Below are 27439 nucleotides of genomic sequence, written 5' to 3'. Positions count from 1 at the left end.
GCTGTGGATGTACTTGCTGTACATCCACAAGTTCCTACATTCAATCCCCAGCACAGGAATAGTGGGGAGTGGTGGTGGTGTTCAAGATGGTACGATTCCTCTCCTGTTTCCAGTCACATGCAGTGCAGAAGGTTGGTTAGAGAATGTGTGGAGAAGGAGGTCAAGTGGTACAACCTTGCTGTTACGCAGACTAAGTCTAGAGATGTATATCATGAAAAATATGAGTAATAATACAGTACTGTGTATGCTGAAAATTTGCTGAGAGTACAGTTTTAGGTACGCTTAACACACAAGAAAAGTACCAATGGGAGATGATGGACAGAATAATTTGCTTGACTGTGGCAATCATTTTACTGAGTGTGTATGTATCCAGCCATCATGTTTTACACCTTAACTACGTATAATAAAAAGTACAGCTCTGAAAGATGCTTTAACAGGATTTAAAGAGGACTTAATCATTGAATGATCACTGTGGTGTCAGGGGCAAGGGTGGGAAGGCTGTAAAAAAAGATGCTGTATAAAAAGGACTGTAAATAACCTGCGAAAAAGACAGAATCATAGATGCCAATAGGTCAAATAAATGATAGCATCAAACCTAAATGGTGTTGATCTTACATTATCTGAGGTAGGAATGTTAAATGTGTGGTTTTTTAGTTGGAAAGCAAGTTTGAATTTAAATATATTGTATGTAAATTGATCATGGTTTTATAATGTTAGCTATCTTTGTCTCCATGTGCACAGTATGAACACTGGAATTGTTTTTTGTTTTAGGCAAATGGAACCTGGAACAGGAAACATAGTCTTGAGACACCACCACCTTTTTCCTTGTAATCCCCCATTACAGCAACCACTCTTACCTATTCCCTACATACTGGCAGAGTTTTAACTCTTAGATTTGATACCACAGAAGCACCAAAACACTTAGCAGGGGATTCAAGGGCATCCAACTGAATTTTTCAATCACATCTCCATTTTCCCCTTCACATTAACTACAGACTACACTCTGTCCCTCGAGAATGTCCTATACCTTCTTTGTCTCAATTTTAAACATGAGAAAACTACCATTTTTTAGTATCCAACTCACATGCTTCTATTTCCGTAAAATATTTTCAGAAAAAAAAATCCTTTTAGAATGCCTAACCAAAATTCACTACTTTTTCATTTGCATGGAGTATCAAAATCTATCTACTTGCTACCAAAGACATGTGACATATGTTCAAACAGCTGTTGAACAGTTATGATACACGTGGATCCTGAAATGCAAGTGTTTACTTAATAAATATTTAATCAGATCAAGGATTTGAGTAGAGTACTTTCATGTACACAATACTCGGTTAATTTTCATTTACTAACCTCATAATTTTCTACTTCTCCATCTTCCACATCCAATTCAAAGCTGAAAGTTGGGCCCACTGTGGGGGGCACTGGAAGCATTGACCTGAATTGAGAACCAAGCATTAGCACGTGAGTACACTAATCCAACACACAGGACAGAAAGACAACTTGCCACATGGATGAAGAATGGTCAGAGCCACTCAGTGGCAAGTCTTTTAAAGAGCTGACTTTATTAGAAACAAAGGCTGATAGTAAGAACATACCACAGATTAGAAACAAATATAGGAACGAATTTCATAAAATATATGGAAGACTTGTACAATAAAAAAATTCAAAAGCACTACGATAAACAGTAATGCACCAGGTAAGTAAATTATGACTCAATATTGTTATCAATTCCCCCCAAATTGATCTGTAGATCTAATGTAATCCCTACCAAAATCCTAGCACCTGGAAACATAAATAAAAATAAGGTTTCTGAAAGCTATAACTACTGACATACTGAGTGAGTGTATATATTGATTTATGACTGACTGGTGAACTGGGGATAAAACTGTAGCCCTCAGGCTTTCAGCATACAAAGGCAAACATTTTATCAATGAGCAAGCTATAATCCCAGCCAATAATTTTGTTTGGATTTTTATTTTTATTTTTAAAATCTTGAGATAGGGTCTCTCTAAGTAGCCCACGCTGGCTACATAAAAGTGATCCTCCTTCCTCAGCCTCCCAAGTGTTGGGATTACAGGTATGCAACAGCAAGCCTGGCTCAATCAATGATTTTAAATTTTATATAGGAATACAAAAGACAACAAATACAAACATTTCATGAACCAAGTTGGGAGACATACTAAGAGTTAAGACAGACAAAAAGAAAGGCACATGGTTTTCTTGTATTAAGACTACCCTTCCTATTTTTCTTAAAAAGTAATTAAAATGTGAATAAATTCTCACCAATGAAAGAGGCAAGAGTAATAAATGCTACTTGTATGAATACCCTCAAGAGAAACAGGTAGGCAGAAGGGTTCTGAAATACAGAGCCCTAGATCCTGAGGAGCTGTATTAGATCATGGACAAGAAGCCTTAAGACTGTGAAGATGGTAAAACCATTTCTCATTGTCACACGACTAACCAATGTTCTGGAATTGCTTTCTTTCAGACTTTATTATGAGAGAGAAATAAAGAGCTACCATGTTTAAATTCTAAGAGTTTGTTAGAGACAAACAGAAATAACCTGTCTTCTTTTCTTAAGAGAAAAGTATAAAAGACTAGATAGTAAAATATGATACCAAGTGACACTAGCTATAAAATCTCTTCTGCCTCTTTCATTTGTTAAAACTTAACTGACTCATAGATTTCTTTCTGCCCCATTCCCCGCACTGTCCTTGGCTCTCTTTTGTTTTTATCTGGTTCTCCAACCCTAACCCCTTAAGTTAAAGCAATACCTAACACACTCTAAGTTGTAGACCACAGAGAAGGTATTCACAAAGCAAAACAGTCTCAAGGTTTCTTTCTTTTTTGGTACTGGGTATCAAACCCATGACCTTGTACTCGCCAGGCAGGTATTTGTGCCGCTGAGCTAAATCCCCAGCCCAAGCTTTCTAAACATACTTAATAAAATAAGAAAGAACTTACAACACATATGGTAGTAAGCTGGGATGATAAGGGGGAGGTGGTATTGGCTGTTGGGATCGGTATCTACTACGTCCTGTGAGCCTCCGAGGCATAAATGGAGGATAAGGCTGTAGGTGGAAAAATGTTAAAAGAATTTAAGACAACTTTACATTTATAAACAATATGTCAACAAAGCCTCTGGATTTTAAGTTTAGAAGCTGTTTATTGTTCAAGTGGTATTTAATATGTCTTATATATATACTAATCTGGATGCAATATGCTGTTTAAAACAATTTGCCAAATGAAGGCTTTTGAGAATACATTTAAAATTCTGAGTATGTTCAGTTATATTGAAATGACTCAGAGCAAACATTGTCAAAATAATAAATACAACAACATATAAAAACTTACTACTCCAAAGGACACCTCCTGATGCAAAGGATCATGTGTCAGGAACTGCAAAGGAGCTGATGGAGGTAATGTTGGGGGATGCGCTGATGGTGGATAAGTAAAACTTCCTACTTGAAGATGTTCTCCTAAGAGTTCCACTTCATTTTCTATCCTCTGCAAAGGCTGTGGAAAGGAGAGAGTTTGAAAATAAAACACACACACACACACACACACACACACACACACACACACACACACATTTCCAGTATTTAGATCGATTTTGCCTTATTAATAATAAAAAATTAAGAATCCAAAATGTACCTGTAAGGCCATGCATCTCTTCATATTCACATCAAAAGTCACACAGATGGACATAAGCTATAGTAAATTCTTTCTACCTTTAACTTCAGAAAGTCAGTCTCTGAAACATGTTACTAAACACTGAAGTTATCCCTTATGGGATACACTTTATTAAACTGACCCTTAAAAAGGGGAGGAAAAAAAGTATCACATAGTAAGCCAATTATATGAAAGTTAAAATTACTTTAACAGCCATGGCATTGCAACCTACTGAAAAGATACTCAGACTTAACCTTCTAGAGCTGAAATAGAACACAGTGTGTATTTATAAATCAGAAACATGGCTAAATGGGGTATGATACAGTGGCATTATGTTGTAGTAGACAGATTATGTGCCTTGACAGAATCTTGAACTGTCACCAATCTGCTATATGATGTTCAGATAAATTAAGCTGAACAGTTTGTCATCTATAATAAATTGATATGTGAACAGCCTACTTCAAAAGTGTATCCATGGGACTGGGGATTTAGCTCAGCGGCATAAGCACCTGCCTTGCAAGCAGACGGTCATGAGTTCGACCCCCAGTACCGGAAAAAAGAAAAAAAAGAGGGGGAAAAAAAAAGTGTATTCATATAAATTAGAACCCATAGGTGGCCCTTGAAGGTAGCTTCTTTTGCTTAGCATGTTTTCAAAATTTATCTATTTTGTGAACTGCATCAGTATTTCCTTTTTATGGCTGAATATATCTACAGTATGGACGTACCATTCCTTGAAATCAGCTAATGGATGGATGTTTGGATAGTTTCAACTCCTCCGGCTGCAAGGAATAATGTTGCTATAAACTTGAGTACACTTTTTGTGTTGAGGCTTTTGATTTGGCACATCTAATTTTACATGACGGTGTGAGTTCTTCCCTAAGTTACAGAATAACACTTCATCCAAACACAATTAATTAATCTGGGAGTGTATGCATGCTTGGGAGAGACCAAAAGGCCTGACAATATGAAAATATCAGGAAATGTTCTAATTTGACCACAAAACTGGACCTTTCAAAGAATCCCAAACTTATACAATATGTAATAGTTTTGTTTGAACTCTGAATCTGTAGATATAGGAAGCTAAGAAGAAACACGTGGCATGATTCCTTCCTAACTTTAAGAAGAGATTTTCTTATACAACCAATTTCAGATAAGTCAAACTTCTATTATAATTGTTTCTAGTTTTTCAAGCAGTCAAGTAAGCTCACCCAGTTGTTATGGTTTGTGTCTAAATGTCGCCCTGCCAAAGCCTCATAAGATCTTTTGGAGGTGGCTGAATCTATAGTGTGTGATTCATTTGTAGTGCAGTGCTGAGATTAACAGTGCTGGGATGCAGGGTGGGTGACTGCTGGTTTAGTTCACTGATTAGATTGGCACCACCCTAACCTGGTAGACTGGATAAAATATAAGAGACAGAAAAGGCTCCCAGACTCCCGTTGCTTTTGCAATGTCCATGAGCTGTGGAAACCTCTGCTACCCTGCTATGGAGCAAGCCAACTATAGACTGAAACCTCTACAAACTGTGAGCTAAATAAATCTTTCCCCCTTTATGTGTTGGCTATTTTGTCTCAGCAATAAGAAAATGAAGAAACCAGTATGGCACATAAATCCCTAGGAAACAATTGTTAGGCTCTTCTATCATAGACAGTCAAGTTCCCTTCACAGAGCTAATGTCTTCAATTCTAATGATTTTATAGACTATTTCTGTTTTCTCTTATTTCCTGATGGTTCAGATGCTGAATGTGCCTGACAGTTGGACCTTTTCCCCAAGGCTTCCTTTTATTTACGCAACATTTATCTATACCAGTCCCCCAAAATGTCCCTTCGGACAAAATTAACTAGGTTAATACACTACACCTCAGTTGCTTTCATTAGAACACAGTGGTAAAGTAAGTCTTAAAACTGAACCTCAAAAGGATTACTTTACGTACCTAAATGAACAAATACATTCTAGTACTAAATATTAACAATTTTGTAATACTTTCATTTTCCAATTTAGACATTCATAAAGGGGAAAAACAGTACAAATGCTTAAGAATTTAACAAAATGTGCTTTGTAAAAGACTTCAAATAAGAAAAGTAACACAAATTCAATGAGTAAGTGACATTAAGGTAGCTAGAGCCAGAAATACTGTTCAGTGGCACAGCACCTGCCTGCCAAGTGCAAGGTTGTAAGTTTGATCCCTAGTACCAAAAAAAACCAAACCAAACCAAAACAACAACAACAACAACAACAACAACAAAACACTAGGAAAAAAATAAGGAACTAGGTAAATTCAAAAATAAGGAACTAGGCTCAGAACAGGGTCATAATTCACGGGGCTGTAATTTCTGTTGTCTTGCTGCTGGGAAGCTTGAATCACCAGTGGTATATACATGACTATCCCATGTGGGTTTTAATTAATTTTATTAGTAAAAAGGCCAGTAAAAGTGATTAGATCAGTTTGTACCACCAGTGGTATAAGCCTCCCAATGGCAGAGCCAGGCCAAATATCACTAATGGTTTAAATTGGCAGAAATGTGTTAAACATGTTTATGTTAATTTATATGTCTGAAGATTCTTTAATTCTTTCAAGAACCATAAGAATGCCTAAGTTATTTGATATTTAAATGGCATCACCTTATATTAATCTGCCTGGTCAAAAGATTATGAGAAAAATCAAAGATAGGAGAAAGAGACACTTACTGATCGTGATTGCTGTGTTTGGAAAGGAACAAACTGGCCTGGTGGTGGCAAATGAGGAGGGTGATGGGGAGAAAGATGAGGAGGATGTATAAGAAATGGATCACTAGAAATAAGGGGTGGGAATGCAGCATATGGTACTGGCAAGTGCTGAACCGAACATGCCTGAAGCATCTGTAAAAGAAACAATTGTTTTCGGTTAAAAATATCAGAATACATAAAGTTGAAAAATACAATTACAAAATACAAGATTAAAATCACTGCCATACTCTCCTGTTGAGCAACTTACATTAATAAAAGACTACTGTATTTTTGCATCTATTAGTAATTGCTGGTTCTTTCAAATCAGTCAAAACATCTTGCAGTCTTTAAAATCTGCATGTGTGCACACATGAAAAGTCAGAGGCAGATTTAGAAAAGGAAGTTTTTCTAACTGGCTAAAGATACAGTAGTTACTACTGCTATTCTAATAAATTCTGTTTTTCAGTCTTAGAAATTTGTTTTCTTTCCAGGATTTAAAAAAAATGTAACAGCACAATTCACAATCAATTATGGTTTCTTATTACTTTAAGTTGGCAAATTTAGCACCATGGATGTTACTGAGTAATATAGCTTGGGTAAATTACTCTGTTAAACCATAACCAGTATGTGTTATGTTTGCTCTAATTTCACATCCAGACCAGGGTATTAGCATTATATTTAGATTTTTGCCAAAAGTTTTTCTTTGAACACCTTTAGTTAAATCATCTAGGTCCTTTAGATTCCAACACCCTCATTTGTGACAATAAAAAGGCTGAAATGTAGGTTGGCAGGTTAAAAGATAAAGCATACATAAACTTCAGTGGCAAAAAGAAATGAACATGAGTCTCTGCTCTTCCACATTAACTCTCTGATATTAAACAAGTCCTTTAACTTTTCAGGCAGCACCTAAAAAATGAGGACATCATTTTCACCACAGGCTTCCTACAGTGAGGAACAACACCAGGTCCCCAAAGTGCCCATTAAAAATTCAGACCATTAACTACTGAACACTGCAGTTCTGTTTGTACGCTTTTATCTCATTTTAATTATAAAGTGTTGATAAAGGGATAAACAGTTTGATTGCACACATTCAAATATAAATTAATGTAAAAACATCACATTTTAAAGCTAATTTTACTAAATGGCCACTAAAATCATGCTAAATTCTCTTACAACGGAATTTATCTTTTTATTTGAAGTACTTCTACAAAAATGGTCTCTTATGGATTATATAAGGCACTTAAGCCATTCTAAAGAGGTACTGAGTTATACACTACAACACCGAAGTCAAGTTGATGTGCTTAACAGTCAGCTCTAACGAGAACAAAAGCACAGACTTACTGGAGGAGGCACACTACAGACAGGGAGGTGCTGTCCACTGAAAACCACAGAGCATCCTGGGACCTGCTGGGTACTGCAAGCAGGGATGTGCTGGCCTGTGCAGAGTGGAATCCCATGCGGTGCCACTGTTGTTACGGTATAGGAAACAGGGACTGTGCCTTGATGGAGCTATCAGAAAGAAAATCATAATTTCAGTTGTCTGGACACAATGCTAACTCTTAAAAATTAGTTTCTGGGCACTTAATGATACAGTCCACAGCAGCAGACTTTCACAATGCACTTCTTCCAATGTTTTTTTGAGACAGGGCCTGGCCATGCAGTTCAGGCTGCTCTTGAACTCATGATGATACTCCTGCTTCAGGCTCCAGGGAGTGCTGGATGTATAGGTGGAAGCCACCATGCTTGGCTTCCTTCAGTATGTTCACACAGTATATTCACTCTTGGTGTATAGGAAAGTTGGGTATTTTGAGAGCGTATAGATCTCGGCAGGACTGGCTAGATGCGTCTCTTAGACTTGAAAAGTCTAAGAGAGTGTCTATTTAACATTTAGGGACTGGATTTCTGCAGTGCAGAAAACATCTAAAATGTAATTTTTATAAAAATGAAAGCTTGTGTTTTTCAATACCTACCAACATTCTACAAAAAAGCTTTTTTTTTTTTTAATAGCAACTAGTGAAACAATGTAAAGTAGTATTAAAAAATTAAATTTGGACTAAGTGTATAGCTCATTGGTAGGGGGTTGTGTAGATGTGCAGGCTAAATTCAGGATCACCAAAACACATACACTGAATGATCACTGTCCTCTGTAGCCACCTCTTCTCGCACTCTCCCTACCGTGAGACAGTGTTAACAGCACCTGTCTCCCTCTTTCTCTGTGAGCATGTATAGATGAACATATAGACACATGCTTACTCCATTTGTTTTCTTAACAGAAAGGAGATATTACCCTAAAACTTTTCTTTTTCACTTATTATTTTACTGTAGATGTGTCATCAACTGTTTTTACTGTACAGGAAATAGAAACTGTTCCTTTTGATAGTAGCTAGGTATTTCAAGTTGCTTCCTTGACAAAACAAAGTTCTGTCATAATACACATATTCAAGTTTTCATTCTTGTAAATACAAATACAACTATAAAAGTTTTATAGTATTAGCAATTTTACTTGTCTCAAAGGCATTACTAGTAAAGGGGTGAATGCATTTTATGCTTTTAAAAATAATGCCGAAGCATCCAGGAAGCTAAGGCAAGAAGACTGGTGTGAGTCTGAGGCCAGCCTGGGCTGCACAGTGAGTTCAAGGCTACCCTGCAATACTGAGAAATACTGAGAAAGAGAGACAAGGTCTTTATTAAATTGTATCCTTCAGAGTTCTTTTATAAATTCAAAAGCTGTGTTATATTGGCAATTGATTATTTTTCTCTATTTGCATATCAAATCAGTGTTTTAAAACACAAGTTTTTATTGCTTAATCTGGCCCTAGCACCCTTACCCTTTTTTTTTCTTTCTTGGATACTGGGGATGGAACTCATGATCTCATGCTTGTCAGACAGGCGCTTGTGCTGCTGAGCTAAATCCCTAGACCTCAACCACTATTTCTTATGACCAGAATCTTAGGCTGGAGTGTAGCTCAGTACAGCATTTGTCTAGAGTGCAGAAGGTCTAGGTCTGATCCCTGGCACTGCACAAACACATAACACAACCGAGCTGTGATAACCTAGTTATCTTTCTTTCCTGGGTATACAATTATTATCTGCCAAGATTTTTTCTTATTTACTATTCTTGTTCTTTTTATTAGAAAGGTAGGACTTTCAAAAATAATGCTCTTAAGCACCTCTTCTATATATGACTTTAAATGTATGCTGAAGTTTACCAATGTAGTCAACTAGTGATATCCCATAAGTCTTTGTCATGAGTATTGTATTTTACTAAATCTAAAATGTCAATCAATTGTCATACTACAAATCTAAATTGTCGTACTAAGAATGTTCCCAATTAACTAAACACAATGCTTTGTCACTTTTTTTTTCTCCCTGAAACAGGATCTCAATAAATCATCCAGATTGGGCTTGAACTTGAGATCTTACTGCTTCGGCCTCCCAGAAGGCCACAACTGTAAGTGTGTATCACCATGCCTGATTTATCTATAAATTTATTACTAAAAGCTTTTTAATTGAGATCATATAATACCTGAGCATTCACAGCAGGAAGCTAAGTAAAATAAAGTGCTAGTCCCAATACTTCTTAACTTGGAGTTCAACTCTGCTGAATCACTTTTTCTCTAATAGACTGTTTTTAGTACTTTTTCCACAAGAGGCTCAGCATCATCAAGGAGGAGGGTGATCAAGAATTTCTTGAAACAATCCATAAATGAAATAAAATGAGGTTTGTAATTACACAGAGTTGGTCTACTTCGGCTTCTGTTTGGAGAATGATGTTAACGGACTTCCCCTTCAAATATAATTACCTAGTCCCTATGGACTAACTATAAGAAGTCTGATGCTAGAAAATACACAAGCAACAACTGTGTTACAATTGCTGCGTGGCTAACATCAAGACTAAAATGCTGTTTAGTGGGAAACATCCCAATCTCAGAGATATGAAAATAGTACAGCCTCATGCCTCAGCCTCCCTGTTGGGATTGTAGGTATGCTTCCACATGCCAAGTCTTTTTTTTTTTTAACCTTTTAAATATTGTTTATTTGGTAAGCCGAAGTTTTTAATTTTTATGAAATCTAGGAAGTTAGTATTTTATGAAGTGGTTAATGCTTCAGACATCCTAATTAGAAGATCGTTGCCTATACCTTATAAAGATTTAATCTTCAACTGTTTTCTCTTTCACATTTAGGTCTAAAATCCAACGTGAATTGATTTATAAATGATAGGAAACATGAGCCAAAGTTCAAACTCAATCAAGTGAATGCCCAGTTGTACTTGCATCATTACTAACACAGACCTTTCTCCTTGAATTCCTTCAGACTCTGTCAAAACTCAAGTGATCAGTAATCACTTACTGCTGCCGAACACAATTTCATTAAGTGTAATTTATCACAAGTTTTCTGTTTAGCCAGTGCTTTGCCTCTTAAGCCAGTTTTGCCTACTGAATGCCATAAACCTGTTTCTGTAACTTTCTTTTAAGTTCTGCTTTCACATTTAAGTCTTCAGTCTACCTGAGCTTGCTTTCTGTGAAGGATATGAAGGGTCTAGTTTTGTTTTTTTTTGATACCCAGTTGCCTCACCATAAGTTATTAAAAATTCTGTTCTCTATCAACTCATTCATCATCACGTATCATTCTGTTTTATTAGCATATATAACTAAGTTATAAATGCTTTCATTACTATAGCTTTATAATGTCTTAAAAACTGAAGCTGGTGGCTCATGCCTATAATCTCAGCACTTGGACGGCTGAGGTAGGAGGATCATCCCAAGTTCAAGGCCAATCTGGGTTATATAGCATATACATAGTTATATATATGTCCCAAAAAATGACAACACCAAAACCAAAAATCAACAAATCAATCAAAAACACAGGTCTTAAAAATTGGAAATACTACTTTTTCCACCTTGTATCTTCCTTCAGAATTACAAGATAGTGGGGATCTCTAAGTCTAGAAGACAGATCATTAACAAATGTTTTAAGTGTTGCTGCTGCTAGCCAGATGATTCAGATCACAATCTGAAAACCATTTGTTTCAGATGCTGTACTCTTACATTAGGTATCAGCTGTAACTATTTCTTAAAGGTCAGAAAGTGAGTTGTTTGAGGTTGTGGGCCATGCAGTTCCCTATACATACCTACCTACAGACAGAAAGAAACAAGCATGGAGTTGGTTGCATTCTGGTAGCTTCATAAAAACAACTAGCAGGGGTTTGCTTTCTCCTTTAAACTGTCATATAAATGGCAGGATCAACATTAAGTTACAGCAATAAATCTATTACAGATTTATTTGGGATTATATCAATTCTATACATTCTGTGTATCAATTATAAGAACTAACATAGCTTTTGCAAAACTTTAAATTTGTTCAACAGTGTTTTATAATCTTCTACAAACAGGTCTTAAATGACTTATTAGACTGATTCTTGCCATGCATGGTGATGTATGCTTGGAATCACAGTACTTGGGAAGTTAAGGCAGAGTTTGGGCCAGCCTGAACTAAATAGCAAGATCTTGTCTCAAACAAACTAACAAACAATATAGAAAAGAAAAGAGGATTCATTCTTAATTTCCTTCATATTAACTTTTTGGCAGTACTTTTTTTCAGACTTTTTTATGTGTATGTAGAATGTAAATTTCAACTCTAAAATGGAAGGAGGAACTTTCATGTAAAAGTTTTCAACACAGACTCAATCTCAAGGCTGGGGGATTTAGCTCTGTGGTACAAGTGCTTGCCTGACAAGTGCGAGGTCATGAGTTCAATCTCCAGTACCAAGAAAAGAATCAATCTCAGTAAACTGCCGCTGCCATCACTGTACCTGGTCATGTATATCAACCATCACTGCATTCTGCTGGGGTGGGTGTGCAGCAGGGTGTAACAGGCGGGGAGATACATTCGGAGGGTGGAAGGCTCGTGGTTCCTCTATTGCTTGCTGCTGTGCATATGGGAGATGATGATAGTTTTCATCTTGACTAATAGAATTATGTCGAGACAGACGATCCCTTCTTCCTCTCTGGCGCCTGACAGGAGGACTGTAATACAATAAATGTCAAAGAGGTCACTGCTTATGTTTACCAGTATGATCAATCAGGATTCTCTATTAACTATTACCTATCAGTAATATAATGCTAAATTTAGCTTAAATTATATCCGCTTGAAAAATTTCCAAATTTTAAATACAGGTCTCACCAGTAATTTTTTAACATGAATAGTCTGAGTTTATATATTCCAATTTTAATGTGTGTATTTAACACCTCATAAAGACTTAATGTGGTGCACATCAATTTTTAATGGGTAACTTTTTTCTTCTTATACATAGAACAGGCCTTTACATTTTTATATAAAGAAACATTTACATGTGCCGATATCTGAGTTAGCATAGGGAGAAGCATCTTTCTGCTTTGCTGTCGCAGCAAGACTGGATACAGTGATTCTCCATGCATAGCACAGACAACATCTGATTTTAGTTTCTGATTGAATTCTGTAATAAAGGGACCACCTCATTGTAGAACTGGTTAACGACAGGGCTGGAATAGCGAAAACTACAAGATAAGCCTGGAGCAGACTGTGATGCTCCAGGAAGTGCTCAAAAATGGAGATGTAGTGAAAACTGAAAGCACAGGAGCTAAAGTGAAACTGTTCCTTTCAGTTAGGAACAAAGCAGCTCAGTGACCCTTCCCTTCACTCCCCTCTAAGTGCTACACTACCTTAATGACTATCCCTCTTCCACAATCCTAAAAAGTGGTAGTACAGTTGGAAACAAGTTGTGTGAGCCACTCCTTAAATCATGAACACCACCACAATGATTATTCAGGCTTACATTTAGAAAGTCATCATGTCAGGGACCACAGATTACTGATGTGAGAGATACAGTGAGAGGCACCTTGGGACAGTAGTGTCAGACCCCATAAATACTGGAAGCCAGATTTATTAAGTCTTTTTTTTCCTCCTGCTTGTCCCTTCTACTGTTCCTGCTACTATTGCTCCCCAGTCTGCAATGAACATAGCTACCTACTACATAGCTCAATGTATATGCTTGACAAGTCTTTCTTTGTTTTCTAAGTTTTTTTTTTTTTGTACTGAGGACTGAACTCACAACCTTATGCTTAACAAGCAGGCACTTGTGCTGCTGAGCTAAATCCCCCACCCAAGTCTTTCTTTATTATACACAAGAACCTGGACTGTTTTTGACCCACTCAATTGTTACATCCTCAACAGAAAAATTCCAACAATTACTCAAAAATGAACTCAGTAACTCTCAAAACTAATCTCAAAATGTGAAAATATGTATACCTTACAATCAAAATGGATTATACACACTCAGAGCATGCATGTGCCTTAAAAACCCAAACCTGGAGTAGAGAGGAGCAGATGTGGAGGACTGCACTGGCTGGAACTGAGTGCAGAGGACTTAGTTCACTGCAGGAGACAGCAATTGACCAGGAGCCACTGTGGGGATGGGCCAGCTGCTCTTGGAACACAGAACTGCTGCTGGCTTTATCTAGGAGCTTCCACATGGGCTCAGGCCCATGGAAACTGCTTGGACTGTGGCAAGTCCAATGACTTGGTCTTGCTGAGATTATCTACTAACCCGCCAAACAGCTACTACTGGCTTGCTGGGATAGTGGCACAATCCAGGACTCTGTCTCCACAGGTTGTCTACTACTAGCGAAACCAGACAGAATCCCGGAAGTAGACTTTTTTTTTCTTCTTTCTCCTTCATTGTTACTAGGAGTGTGCAAGTGGTTTCTAACCTCTTTGTGGGTATGGTTCTGTTCTGTTCTTCTTATCTCCTCCATCTCTCTTTTCCTTCAGTCTTTTGCACCAGTTTCCCAAAGTTGGCATGATCCCCTTTGTTTTTAAGGTACATGCATGCTCTGAGTGTCTATTTCTCTATTTTCTCCTTAATCCATTTTTAATTTTAACTCCTAAGGGCAAAACTAACACATTAAGGACTTATATATAATTCTCTGGTTTGTTTTACATTTTGTTATATAATCACAAATCTAGTTCATAGGGTTAAAACTTACAAATTGTTAGTTCAGTTTGTTGTTCTTTAGGTTGTGTTTGATGCTATTGGTACCACTATAGCCAAAACTGACATTATTGTTCTAAACAGCTGTTGGTCCTGATATTTCATGACTAAGATTGACTAAGAGTCACAGAAAATACTGTGGCATAGTGTCAAAGAATCACGGACTGAGCTAAACAAGCAACAACTTCTCATCTCTAAAAACTGAAGAGGTCAAGTCTTCTAACAGACTCAAAAAACCAAAAACCAGCTATATCTGGAAGATACCTCAGAGAAGTAGTCACCATCTATGGGTCCTAAATACGAGCAATAAAGCAACCCACTGTAGGTAAATGACAAACATCATCCCAGGAATTGAACTAAAAAAAGAGAGAAACTAAAATGAGAAAACACTAAAGCAACCTCAGATATCCAGTTTTCCAAAGGGAAATCTAGGGAGCAATGAGGTGGGACAATTCAAAAGGCCTCTCTGAAGTGGTAACAACAAAGCAATTGAATGACGCTCTGAAAAAAATGAAATCAGAAATAATCTCTCAGATCACCAATCTGCAGAGATCACCAAAATACACACCATGCTTAGTGACATTAGAGCAGACACAGACAAAAACAATAGACAGGCTTAACAAAATTATGGAAGTGTAGCATAGGAAACAAATGGAATCCATAAAGCAGAGTCAAGCTGACATCCAGGAGAATAAAAACTCCTCTGAATGTATTCAAAGCATATTAGGCCAATGTGAGGACAAGTTCTCGATACTGAAGACAGGCTTGTAGTTAGGACCAGGAAAAGAAAGATTTCTTAAAACTAGCAAGGGACCATGAGAAATCAATCCAGCAGCTGCTAGATGAGACAAAGAAGAATAACTTAAGATTATTTGAAGTCAGTGAACAAGCAGGAGATACCAAAAATGACATTGTAAAAATGTTCACATACATCACAACAGAAAACTTTCCTGGTAGAGAAAAAGAATTTGACATCTAGATAAACGAGGCATAGACTCTATTTAGCAATGATCCAAAAAAAAAATCTGCAGGGTTAGGGATTTAGCTCAGCAGCACAAGCACTTGCCTTTAAGTTGTGAGTTTGATCCCTGGTACCAAGAAACAAAATTACAGCCAAGCATATCATACTCAAGATTCCAGACATTCAATACAAGAACAAAATCCTAAAAGCAGTTAGAGAAAAGAAACAAATCACCTATAAAGGAAAGGCCATCAGAAATACAGCTGACTTCTCAGAACAAATTCTCAAGTCAAGGAGAGCTTGAAGTACTCCAGTTCTAAAGGAAAACAACTTTCAACCTAGATTGATGTACCCCAAAAAACTGTCTTTTAAAACTGATGGAGAAGTAAGACACTTCCATGACAAAGAACATCTGAGGAAATGTATGACCACCAAACCAGCACTCCAGAATGTTTGGAAGGACCATTCTAGAAAGAGATAATAAGCTCCATGAACCCCAACAGAAGGAATCCACCAGGGAAGGCATACAACTAAAAGGGAGGAAAAAAGGGGGAGCCAACAATAGGAAACAACATGATAAGGATAAATCAATACATTTCAGTTTTAACCATCAATGTTAATGGTCTCAATTCACCAGTAAAAAGAGACTGACTGGCAGAATGGGTCAAGAAGCAAGATCTAACAATATGCTGTATGCAACAAACACATTTAATTCAAAAAGAAATTCACACACTGAAATTCAAAGGATGGAAAACACTACTCCATGCAACAGAAACCCAGAAAAAGGCAGAGGTAGCTATTTACAGTTGAATGATAATGACAATACAACATAACAACTTGTGGTACATAATGAAAGCTGTCTGAAGAGGGAAACTTATAACAGTAAATAACCCATATCAGGAAAGTGGATCAATCACAAACAAACAACTTAATGATGAACCTCGAACTTCTAGAAAAAGAAGGGTAGGCTAAGCCAAAAGGTTGTACAAGGGAAGAAATTAGAGATCAGAGCAAAAATTAACACACTGGAGACTAAAAAACAATACAAAAAAATCAATAAATCAAATGAGTTAGTTCTTGGTGAATAAAACTGACAAACCCTTAGCTAACCTTATTTCAAAAAAAGAAACAAAAGATTTAAATTCATATAATTAGGAACAAAAGTATGAAATCACAATGGACCCTGCAGAAATTCAGAAGATCATCTATACCTACTTTGAAAATCTGAATTCTAATTAAGATGGAAAATACAGAATAAGTACACTAAGCTAAAATCAGAATGGATCAAAGATCTTAATATGAAAACAGAAATATTAAATCTGTCACAAGATAGAAGGTAAAATTCTTAAAGATACTGGTGTAGGCAGAGTTTATAAACAAAAACCTAATTGCACAGGAACTATCTCAATCAATCAACAACTGTGACCTCATTCTATTGAAAAGCTTTTGTACAACAAGAGACACCACCAACAGTGAAGAGACAACCCACAAGTAGGAGAAAATGTTTGTCAGCTCTTACTCAGACAAAGGATTACTATCAAGAATATATAAAGAGCTAAAAAAAACCAAAAACCAGTCTTCCCAGATTTAAAGACCCAATTCAAAAATGGGCATCTGAGATGAATACATATTTCTCAGATGAAGAAATACAAACAGCAAATGAGTATGTGGAAAAATGTCAAACATCACTGGTCATTCGAGACATGCAAATTAAAACAACACAGATTCCACCTCACTCCAGAAAGAATGGCTAATATCAAGAAATCAAGCAGTAACAAATGCTAGAGGGATGTGGGGAAAAAGGAGCCCTTCTCCACTGTTAGGAATGTAGACGGGTATACCCCCTGGGGAAATCAGTGTGGAGATTCCTCAAAAAACTAGGACTAGAAGTCCCATTCAACCCAGCTATTCCCCTTCTGGGTACCTTCCCAAAAGAATTAAAATCATTATACTACAGTGATACATGCACATCCATGTTTATAGCAGCACAGTTTGTTAATAGCCAGATCTTGGAAACAACCTAAATGCCCACTGACTGAGGAATGGATATAAAAGATGTGGTTTTTTTAAATACAGAGGCATACTACTCAGCCATAAAGAAGGTAAACTAGAGACCTAGGTAAATGGATACAACTTAAGACCATACACATAAGGGAAATAAACCAGACTCACAGGTGTAAACTTTGTATTGTCTCATTAGTGTCAGAAGCAGAATCAAACAATATATGTATATGTATGTGTATGTGTATATATATGTGTGTGTGTGTGTGTGTATATACATATATGTATAAAATAGTTAAGATAGTACTGATTTCTCTGAGTTCACTGAGAAATATTTGTGCTGGTATTGCTCAGATAATTGAATGCAGATCACTTATGCTCTTTTGTGAATGGATTGTTTTACTTTTCCCCTTGAAATAAAATGGATTTGAAAAAGAAAAGAAAAGCAAACTAAATCTGAGCCAGGAATGGTCTGGTGGATCTCAGTAATTTGGGAGGCTGAAGGAGAATCACAAGCTCAGACCAGGGTTGACAACTCACTGAGACTCTGTCTCAAAATAAATAAAGAAGGGCTGCAGATGTAGCTCAGCATGAAAGCCTTTGGGTTCAATCCCCAGGACAAGAAGGAAGCAAATATCAAAAACCTTGTGCACAAACCTGAAAAGTCTCCTTTAATACTGTTTTTCCTTAAGACTGTTGCCACTTGCTATTACTTCTCTATTCAAAAATAATTTCAATAGCTCTCAAACTAATCACAAAATAAGATCATATCTTTGTGCTGATCGCCAATTGCTTCATGATTTTGATCCTTATGTTTCCTGCACTGCCTCATTAAACCTATTGCATACATTTGTAAGCAGAACACTTAAGCATAATTATTGAGTTAAGTTTGGAGGTGCACACCTGTAATCCCAGGACTCTGGATGGATGGGGCAGGCTGGACATTTTAGTAAGACCTTGTCTCAAAATTAAAAATTAGAAAAAAGAGGGGTGGGAACTGAAGATAATCAGTGTGAAGCTCCTGGGTTTAATTCTAAATATCATAAGGAGGAGGATAGCAAAATTATTACGAAACCTAAAATATGAAGTAGAGATAAAAGAGTAAATTTTATGTGAAATTCTAACTGTAATAGATGTATACTTTATTACTTTGTCTTAGATCCAGCACTTGTGAACAACAGAAAGCTGGTTTTTCTGCCCTCACATTTTTGTCTGTTGTTAGACTGTTTTCCAGCTATGTCATCTATTTAAATATGTGGATATTACACATTCTGTTCTTTGTTTTGTCTTGAGACAGGGTCTCACTATGCAGTACAGGTTGACCTTGAGCTCTCTTCCTAGCCCGGGCTGGTCCTGAACTCACAAGGATTCTCCTGCCTCAGCCTCTGCAGTGCTGAGATTACAGGTGTGCATCACCATGCCCAGCTCTTCTAGTGATTAGTCTTAACTTTCAAACAACACATCCATTTTTCTAAAAGTATCTATTCAGGTATTCTGAATAATAGAGAATACAGACTTTTAATTTCCTGTTTATCTCCACCTCATGATGTTCAGGCCTTTTCTGTATTCAGATTCAGCAGTACATCTTTTTTGTTTTCTTTGTTGACTAATGATCTTGAATTGTATTTCCTGCATTTATTATTCTGCTCCCAGGAGAGAGTATAATATTTAATAATACTTGCAGGGAGGATCCGAGTATCTGCATGCTTGAAAACACTGTATTTTGACATACTTGAAATCAAGTAAGAAAAAACAAAAACAAAAACAATCTCTCTCATAACTTTAAAGATTTAGCCCACTGTCTTATGGGTAATGCTGTTCACAAGAATTTTGTTTGGGTCTCATTTCTTTTTCACCTCAGAATGTTTTTTGCTTGTTTTTTGTTTTTTAAATTGTTGGTGTATGTTCTGAAAGTTCACCAAAATCTTGCATAACACTCAATCTTTGTCTAGTTCTGAAAAATGATTGTATTTTTTATTTAAAAACTTTTCCCCTGGTATTATCTCTTCCTAGAAATACTGCTAGAAATTTACTTTCTCTTACCCAGGAGTAGTGTCGCATGCCTGTAATACCAGTACTTGGGAGGATAAGGCAAGAGGATCATTGTGAGCTGGAGGTCGGCCTGGGCTCCACAGTGAGTTCAAGGCTAGACTGAACTATATAGTGAGACACTGCCTCAGAAAACACACACACACACACACACACACACACACACCCCACACGCTTTCCATTTGTTCATGTCCAGAAAAATTCCACTTTTACTGCCCATGTACTCTGTTTTTAAAATTATCAATTAGTGAAGCATAATCCCAGCACTTGAGAGGCTGAGCCAGGAGGACCGTTGGGCTATGTAGTAAGTTCAAAGGCAGCCTGAACTACATAGCAAGACCTTGTCAGAAAGAAAGAAAGAACAAAAGAATGAAAGAAGAAAAGAAAAGACAGAAAGAGAGAAAGAAAAAGAGAAACAGAAACAAAGAGAAAGGCAGGCAAGAAAAAGAGACTGGGTAAGGGGAGGGGAGTGGAAAAGGAGAAGAAAATAGAAAAACTGAAGAGAGAAGAGAGAAGAGAGAAAAGAGAAGCAAAGCAAAACAACAGGTCTATAAACAGAATATGAGCCTGGGATATAGCTCAGTTCAAAGGCCCTAGATTCAACCCCTAGTGTAGCAAGCAAATCTTAAGTAAACAAATAAATGGATGAATACTTATTCCTCCTTTGTGTCACCATGAATGAAAAGCATGATGCTTCTCACCAATTCAAGAATTAAATTTAGTTAATACTGTCATCTGGAAACATTTCTACCACTTCCCTGCAAGTCAGGGCATTTCCTATGATCTAGCAATTCTACCCTTAAGCATACACCATGGTGTGATTTTTGCATACCTATGTTGAGAGGATTTGTATATAGTGTTACAGTTTAGATCTAAAATATCTCCCAAAGCCTCATGTATTTAAAAGTAAAAGGTGATTGGATCGTAAGGGCTCTTATTTCACCAGTGGATTAAACTGGCAATAAGAACATGATTTAACAGCATTTTTGGGAGAAAATGGAAACTGACGAGGGGCCTACTTGAAGGAAGTGAGTCTTGATGACCTCATCTTGTCCTTAGTCCTTTGTCTCTGACCTTTTCCCTGTCTCTTGCTTCCTGGCTGCCGCTAACATAAGCCCTTCTGTCATGACACTGTTGCCTCACCATAGGCCTAAGAAACAAGGGATTCAACCCACCACAAACTAAAACCTCTGGAACCTTGAGCCAAAATATATCTTTCTTCCTTGAAGTTGTTTTTCTTAGGTATTTGATTAGTGTTAAAAAGTTGACTGACACATATAAAAGTTTGTAATAGTACTTTTCATAAACCGTAGGAAACTGGGTATAGCTGTTAACCAATAGTAGGTAGACACATAAATTGATTATGTGATAGTAAAACTAAATGAACTATTGTTATCAATATTAAAAACAATGTTTTATAAACAAAGTCCAAGAAGAATACACTTAAATGAAAATACGACAAACCCCAAATCCTAGTAAGAATACATTCATAGTAGGCAAGACAAGGTGATGCATGCCTGTAATCCCAGTACTCAGGAGGCGAAGGCATGAGGATCTCTGTAAGTCCAAGCCAGGCTGGGCTATATACTTGAGTTCAATGCCAGTTTGTACTACATAGCAAGATTCTGTTCTCAACAAAGCGAAAAAAAAATGAACAAAAAGCAAGAATATACTCATAGTTATTAGATACTGTAATAAAAAAGTGACAACAACAAATTACTAGAGTTTGCAGTCTAGGAAGGAGAAAGGGAAATGGTAACAATGGGGGTGGGAAGATGGCTTTTGAGACAGATCAATGTTCTACCTTAATCTAGGTATAAGGAACATGTGTTTAACCTTTTAACTAGTTTTATGTGTTCTGAATGCATGCCACAGTTCACTATAAAATATGCAGTCTACAGTAGGTACTCAAACTGTAAATTTACATACACATGTTATCTTCCTCATGTTATTTAACAGCTATAAAATACTTTGTACGGTAGCCATAATATCTTACTTAAGTATTTCCATATAATCATAGTTAACGTGAAAGTCTTAGTCTCATTTTAGAATATAGCTCAGACACAGGCTTATTTTTGATCATATGGAATGCAAAATAATGATTTTAATATCTATTCTGTATTAATATGCTCAAGATACCATATAACAAAGCACCATAAGCACCATGAATGGCTTAAACAGAAACTTACTATTCTCTCAAGATTCTGGAGTTAAAAATCTAAGACCAAACTGCCACCTTGATTGTTGTCTGAAGAAGAGTCTCCTTCTGGCTTGCAGACAACCATCTTCTCATGCATATCTGCACAGTACAGATTGAGCTCATGGGCACCTTCTCTTTTGAGGATCCATCCTAATGTTCTCATCTAACCTTTATTTCCTCACAGGTCACATCCCTAAATACAACCCTGAGTGTTACCGCTTCCCCATATAGATTTGGGAGATTAACAATAACACTTTCCTAACTCAAGATTATTGCTATTCCTCTGATTACCAACATCCTAGACAATGCAAACAGGTATCTCACACTAGTGAGACACTATTTTCTGGAATAAGAAATTTCTGATCTCAGGCAACAACTAAACAAGAACACGCTCAGGAAGAAACATATTTCTCTGAGAGGGCAAAGCCCAAGATCCACTGAGGACAGTTCTAGAAGTTGAAACAAACTTCAGTCATTCTTTCATAAGAAACAAGGATCTTAATTGCTTCACAGGATAAAGAAAAAACAGGAATAGAGTGGAGAAGAGGTATCTCATTTCTAAGAATGCCATTTTTTTTTTTAAGGTAGGATCTCACTATGCAGTTTAGGCTGGCCTTGAGCTCACTTTGTAGCGTAGGCTGTGTCTTGAACGTACAATAATCTTCCTGCCTCAGCCTCCCAAGTGCTGGGATTATAGGCATGTGCCACCACACCTGGCTAGATCACCATATTTCATTACAATTATGAGCTATAGAATGTATTAATGATCAGCATTGTAAACTAGTTCACAAAGTCTTACGCCATAAAGCAGTTGAATTTAGATAAATCATTTTAATCTCTTTGAATTTCTCCATTTCTCAATTACAACTATTAAAAACCTACTGCAAAAGCCTGGAAAAACTGTAGTGTTTTCTGTGTGAATATACAGGTATGCATGTAATGATCTACTTATGAAATGTCTACATTTCTGATGTTAAAAAGTACAAATCTACTAATCGAAGAGAATTTACACAGTACCATAATCAACTAACCTTCTTCTGCTGCGTGCAGGTGTGTTGCATCGTTCCCCTGAGAAGTGATGTTGGCTTGATCGAACTGAAGGGGGCTGCCTATTTGATGTCATCTCCCATGGTCGCATTGGTGGTGAGGGAGCTGGCGAGGATGATGTATAATCAAAGACTGGATGAGAGAGGCGCTGTCTCTTGGGACTTGGACTATCTTCACTCTGGCAATGCAACAAAATACTGAGTCAGACTTTTAAGGCTTTCACATTTCTACATACCCATAGGTGCTTATTTTTACCCTGAAAGTGTAAAGTAGTGTGTAACATACATTATCAATCCGAATTAAAAATATTTTAAAAGTACTGGGATAGGAGTAGAGAGAAGGAAGGGAGAGGCACGATAAATATTATCAAGCAAAAAATAAACTGCTTTTGAAAATCATAAAATGTCAGGTGACAACATATAAGGTCTACAAGAGTACAAGAAGCTTTTAAAAATTTTTTTGACTTTAAAAATAAAAGATAGAAGATACAGAATTTCATAACAAATAGGAAATTAACATTAGTTAATATACTGCATATTGTTATCTTGGAAGCAGTTACTCAGGTTATAAGATTTAGGCCTGAAAAAATGATCAATCAAACAGTGAGAACACAAACGGTTCTTGACGAACTTACAGAGATCAGTAGTAGTTATCTATCTTGTGTATATATATATCTACACCTACACACATATATATGTATACCTATAATGACAAGCTTCTATGTAATACCTGGTCTTCTCTTTAAAAGCCTAATTAACCAGTTGTGAGATGAGCAGCTTTGCTCTCCCAATGCTACTGGTCACAGATCCAAAAGCAGTGAGATCAACCAACCATGAACTAAAACCTCTGAAGCAACCTGAAACTTCTCTTTATTGGAAAAAACAAACACAAAACCCATTTACCCAAGAAATTCTATTAATCTGTCTTACAGTTATCAGTCTTCCAAGGATCAACGCAATCAAGAGTTCTGTTTAAGAGGAGGCTATCCTCCTGAGTGGGCCCTCAACTTGAGTCTAGGTCACACTCCCCTCATTCTTGTTGAGCTTATTACACTTATATTCTTTAATGACAGTTATACAGCTAAGATTAAAATAAAACTAATAAACTGTTAAGTGATCCAGATCATCTATCCCAATTACAATGTCACAGCATGTTAGGAGCACTGTCAAGTTTTTAGGTCTTACTAGTTATAAAACTGATATGATCATTTCGCTGTATAAATAAGTCTCCAGGTTTCTCTACCCAGATGAATTTCCCAATTGAGTCTCACTGAAACTGTTATAATGACAGAAAATCTAATAGGAATGTGCTTTCTAATAGGCCTCTTTTATTTCTAATAGGCTCTATTTAGAGTATGATTGCCAAATAAGTGATACCTGCTGTAAACATAAAAATCGTATCACAACATTAACAAAAGCTAATGTTGGAGCTACCTACTATAATTTTAAATTTATAAGAGATAATCATATAGCCAGGCATGGTAGCTGTAATTCTACTACTTTGGGAAGCTGGGATAGATGGATCAAAAGTACAAGCCCAGCTTGGGCAGTCTAGTGAGTTAAGAGAGATCCTGCCCCCCAAAATTTTAAAGTGGTGGTGGGGGACCCGCGATGCACTAAGCATATAGTTCAATATAAAGTCACTGGGTTCAATCTCCAGAACAGAGGTAGAGACAGACAGGGAAGGGAAATAAAATTTCTACTCATAATTAAGACCCTGTCTCAAAATAAGATTTTAAAAGCTCACTGTTAAGACCTGAGTTTAATCCCCATTGCTCCAAAAGAGAGAAGCAAACTACCAAATGGTTACATTTGTTCTTTCTAAAAACCATGTCCTCTTTCTTCTATATTTAAGAAACACTGCAATTTTTATAATATAGAAAAGTTTCAAAGCCACATATGAATTTTTATAATTCTCCTCATTACCACACTAATTTATGTTCTCTTAATGATGCTTAATAATACACTGTTTTTTATCCATTAATTTTAGTAAGAGAACAAATTCTTAAATTCTGGTAATCCTAAAATTTAATAAAAAGGTACATAACCATTAAAATATAGATAACCATTAAAATATAGACATTTTTATTTTTTAAAAAGCAGAACATAAACACCTGACAAACTCATACACAAACTATACACGAGCACCAGAAACAGGCTGTCTCATCAACTGATAAAAGAAATCTGACTAACACACCTTTTAAAGTAAAAAAGGTTGTTAACCAGTCATGATCATTAGCTTTCACCTTTAATGCAGATACTACACTGCAAAGCCTGATGCAAGCTATGATAAGGAACTTCCTGTTCTAAAACTTTATGACTAGAATGGGGGCAAATAATACAGATTCACACATTTAAGGTCAAATAAAATGAGAAAGCACGTGAGCTATGAAAATTTATGTATTTTTAGTGATGTTCTCCTTGGTGCTTTAATAGTTACACATGGGTGAAAAATAAAAGGTTAAGAGGTAAAGGTATATAAGCTATTTATTAATGGTCTAGCAGTCTTTCTTACTCAAAATTAGAGAAAACCAAGATGGATAATTAAAGATAGGAAAACACAAAGTAGTAGTCTGCCATATGCAGTGTAGTTTCATGACATCTCTCATCTATTTTAGTACACTGTAAGGAACTCCAAAGCAATACCGTTTCCAGAAAACAGAACCTACAAAGAAACAAAATTAGCACCAGACTTTCCATGGAAACAAAGGATACAAAAAGGCTTGGAAGGAAAAATAAAACAATTAACATTTTATACTCAAATTAAATGCAATCTAGTGTGAGGAAAAAACAAAAACTTTGCCAGATGTAGTCTCATTAAAAACTTAAAATTGATTTTCACATGCAGAAAACTTTATTCAATTAATTTTATTATTCACTTAGGTATTTTGAGACAAGGTCTCACTATGTAGTTCAGGTTGCCTTGAACTATGTAGCCCTGCTAAGTCTCGAACTTGCAGTGATTCTCCTGCTTCTGCCTCCCGAGGCAAGTACCTCACTGTATACCACCTTAATTGGTTTTGTATGTATGCTTGCATACTCCTTCCATCTTTTATTTGAAAGAGATAAGCTCTTTAATCATAAAAAACATAAAGCTGATCACAATCCAGGAAAATCAAAAAGGCAAATCCATTTAACCTCCTCAAATAGCCTCTGACTGAATGGATAGTCTCAGTGAGCCATACATGCTCCTGGTTCTGCAACAGACAATGTACAGGGTGTTTCTTATGCTATGAAGAACGTTTACTGGTTTTCAATAATTAAACTTAGAGCAAGGCAAGAAAGACCATGGTTGTAGTTACAGGATAGAGCATTAAGTATTGTAAACTTCGATATGATAGAAGGAACTCTAAAGACTTATTTTGTGATAAAAATCAAACTCAATGGAAAATCACTACATAAAGATTTAGAAATAATGCCTTAAGTGTAATACACAGAAAACAAAAACCATCATCAAAGACCCCAAAATAAGGAAAACTGAAAACAAAGGTGTTTTTGTTTTTGTTGATACTGGGGATTGAAGGGTCTCTACACTGAACTACTTACTTCCCTCCTTCAGTCATGTATGCAGTACTAGGGGCTGAATGAACCCAGCCATGCTAAGCGATCTAGCCAGGTTCAAACTTGTGGTCCTCTTCTCTCAGCCTCCAGAATGCTGGAATTACATGCCTGTACCACCAGGCCTGGTTCATATTCATTTTTCAGATATTCTCAGGAAAAACAAAAGATAAGACATAACTTGGAACCCTTGCGCAAAGTTTAAACTTCAAAGTGGTGTTACAATAAAAAGAAGACTAGAAAGTCATCCCACTGGTGTATACAGTCAACAAGGAAGTTCGCCTGAACTTGTAATGGAGGAAGTATTTCTCCCATGACAATTCAAATACAGGCTCACTCCTCACACACCATGTTTCAGAGTCCAAATCGTTAGTACCCACAATGTCTATAACCACTAAGCTTAAAAATGAACTCATCTAAGAACTGTTACCACTAAAACTTTTTTAAAATTTTCATTTTGGTATTTATTTTTCAGTCCTTTTGAGACAGGGTTTCACTATGCTGTTCAGGATAGCCCTGAAATCACTTTGTAATTCAGACTGGCCTCAAACTCGCAGTGATACTCTTGCCTCAATCTCCAGAGGGCTGGGATTACAGGTGTGCACCACCATACAGAACTACTAGGACTCTTGATAGGAAACCCAGAATTGTATTCATAGGGATTCTCCCATTACCTTGGCCAACTGATTCTTACACTTCTCCCTGCCTCAGATAGTAGAACGCTGGCTTTACTTCCTAGTTTCTAACTCAGAAAAAAAAAAAAAATGTGTGAGACTGGGGCCCAAGAATTGGAGTTTCTAGTATGATCTCTCCTAGGTGATGCTTGTCTGAGGACAAACTCTGAGAACCAGAGAATTAAGAGAAAAGAAATTCTCTTAGAAAAAAATAAGAATAAACTGCCATAAAAGAACATGTATTTTGAATTCTCAGAAGGTAAATTCTTACCTTTCTCTCCTTGTTGATTCTGTCCCAGTGGACTGTGTTTTCAAGTTGACAAATTTGTAAGATACTGATTCCAATCAGGTATAAGTACTGTCTCTATTGGTCCAGTATTCTGTATAAGCTACTACAGCACAAAACGTTGTCTCTATTGGTACAGTATATTGTATAGCTGTTATAGTACAGAATACTGCTACAAATTAGGAACTAAGAACCAAAGGAAGGAAGGTACATAGGTTGCACTCATAGCATTAAGCATTGGTGAGTGTAGAGCCAT

The 27439-nt window shown here is 36.6% G+C and overlaps 1 protein-coding gene across 11 annotated transcripts in view; it reads right to left on the bottom strand.

The window, feature by feature from the left end:
• Window positions 1-27439, bottom strand: part of Rnf38 (ring finger protein 38) — a 157724-nt gene that overhangs the window by 13898 nt on the left and 116387 nt on the right. For all 11 annotated transcript variants that reach the window (XM_063225339.1, XM_063225340.1, XM_063225341.1 and 8 more), the window contains 7 exons: window positions 22651-22844; window positions 12192-12405; window positions 7721-7888; window positions 6362-6532; window positions 3358-3519; window positions 2968-3074; window positions 1354-1438 (listed from right to left, as the gene is read on the bottom strand). In XM_063225339.1, the coding sequence (XP_063081409.1) occupies window positions 1354-1438; window positions 2968-3074; window positions 3358-3519; window positions 6362-6532; window positions 7721-7888; window positions 12192-12405; window positions 22651-22844 (1101 nt within the window). The remainder of the gene's footprint in view (window positions 1-1353; window positions 1439-2967; window positions 3075-3357; window positions 3520-6361; window positions 6533-7720; window positions 7889-12191; window positions 12406-22650; window positions 22845-27439) is intronic.

This window comes from Cavia porcellus, unplaced genomic scaffold (assembly GCF_034190915.1).
Source record: "Cavia porcellus strain 051 isolate PalLab524CR breed Dunkin Hartley unplaced genomic scaffold, mCavPor4.1 scaffold_1, whole genome shotgun sequence".
Classification (NCBI taxonomy): Eukaryota; Metazoa; Chordata; class Mammalia; order Rodentia; family Caviidae; genus Cavia; species Cavia porcellus.
This window is presented reverse-complemented; position numbering and strand designations above follow the sequence as displayed.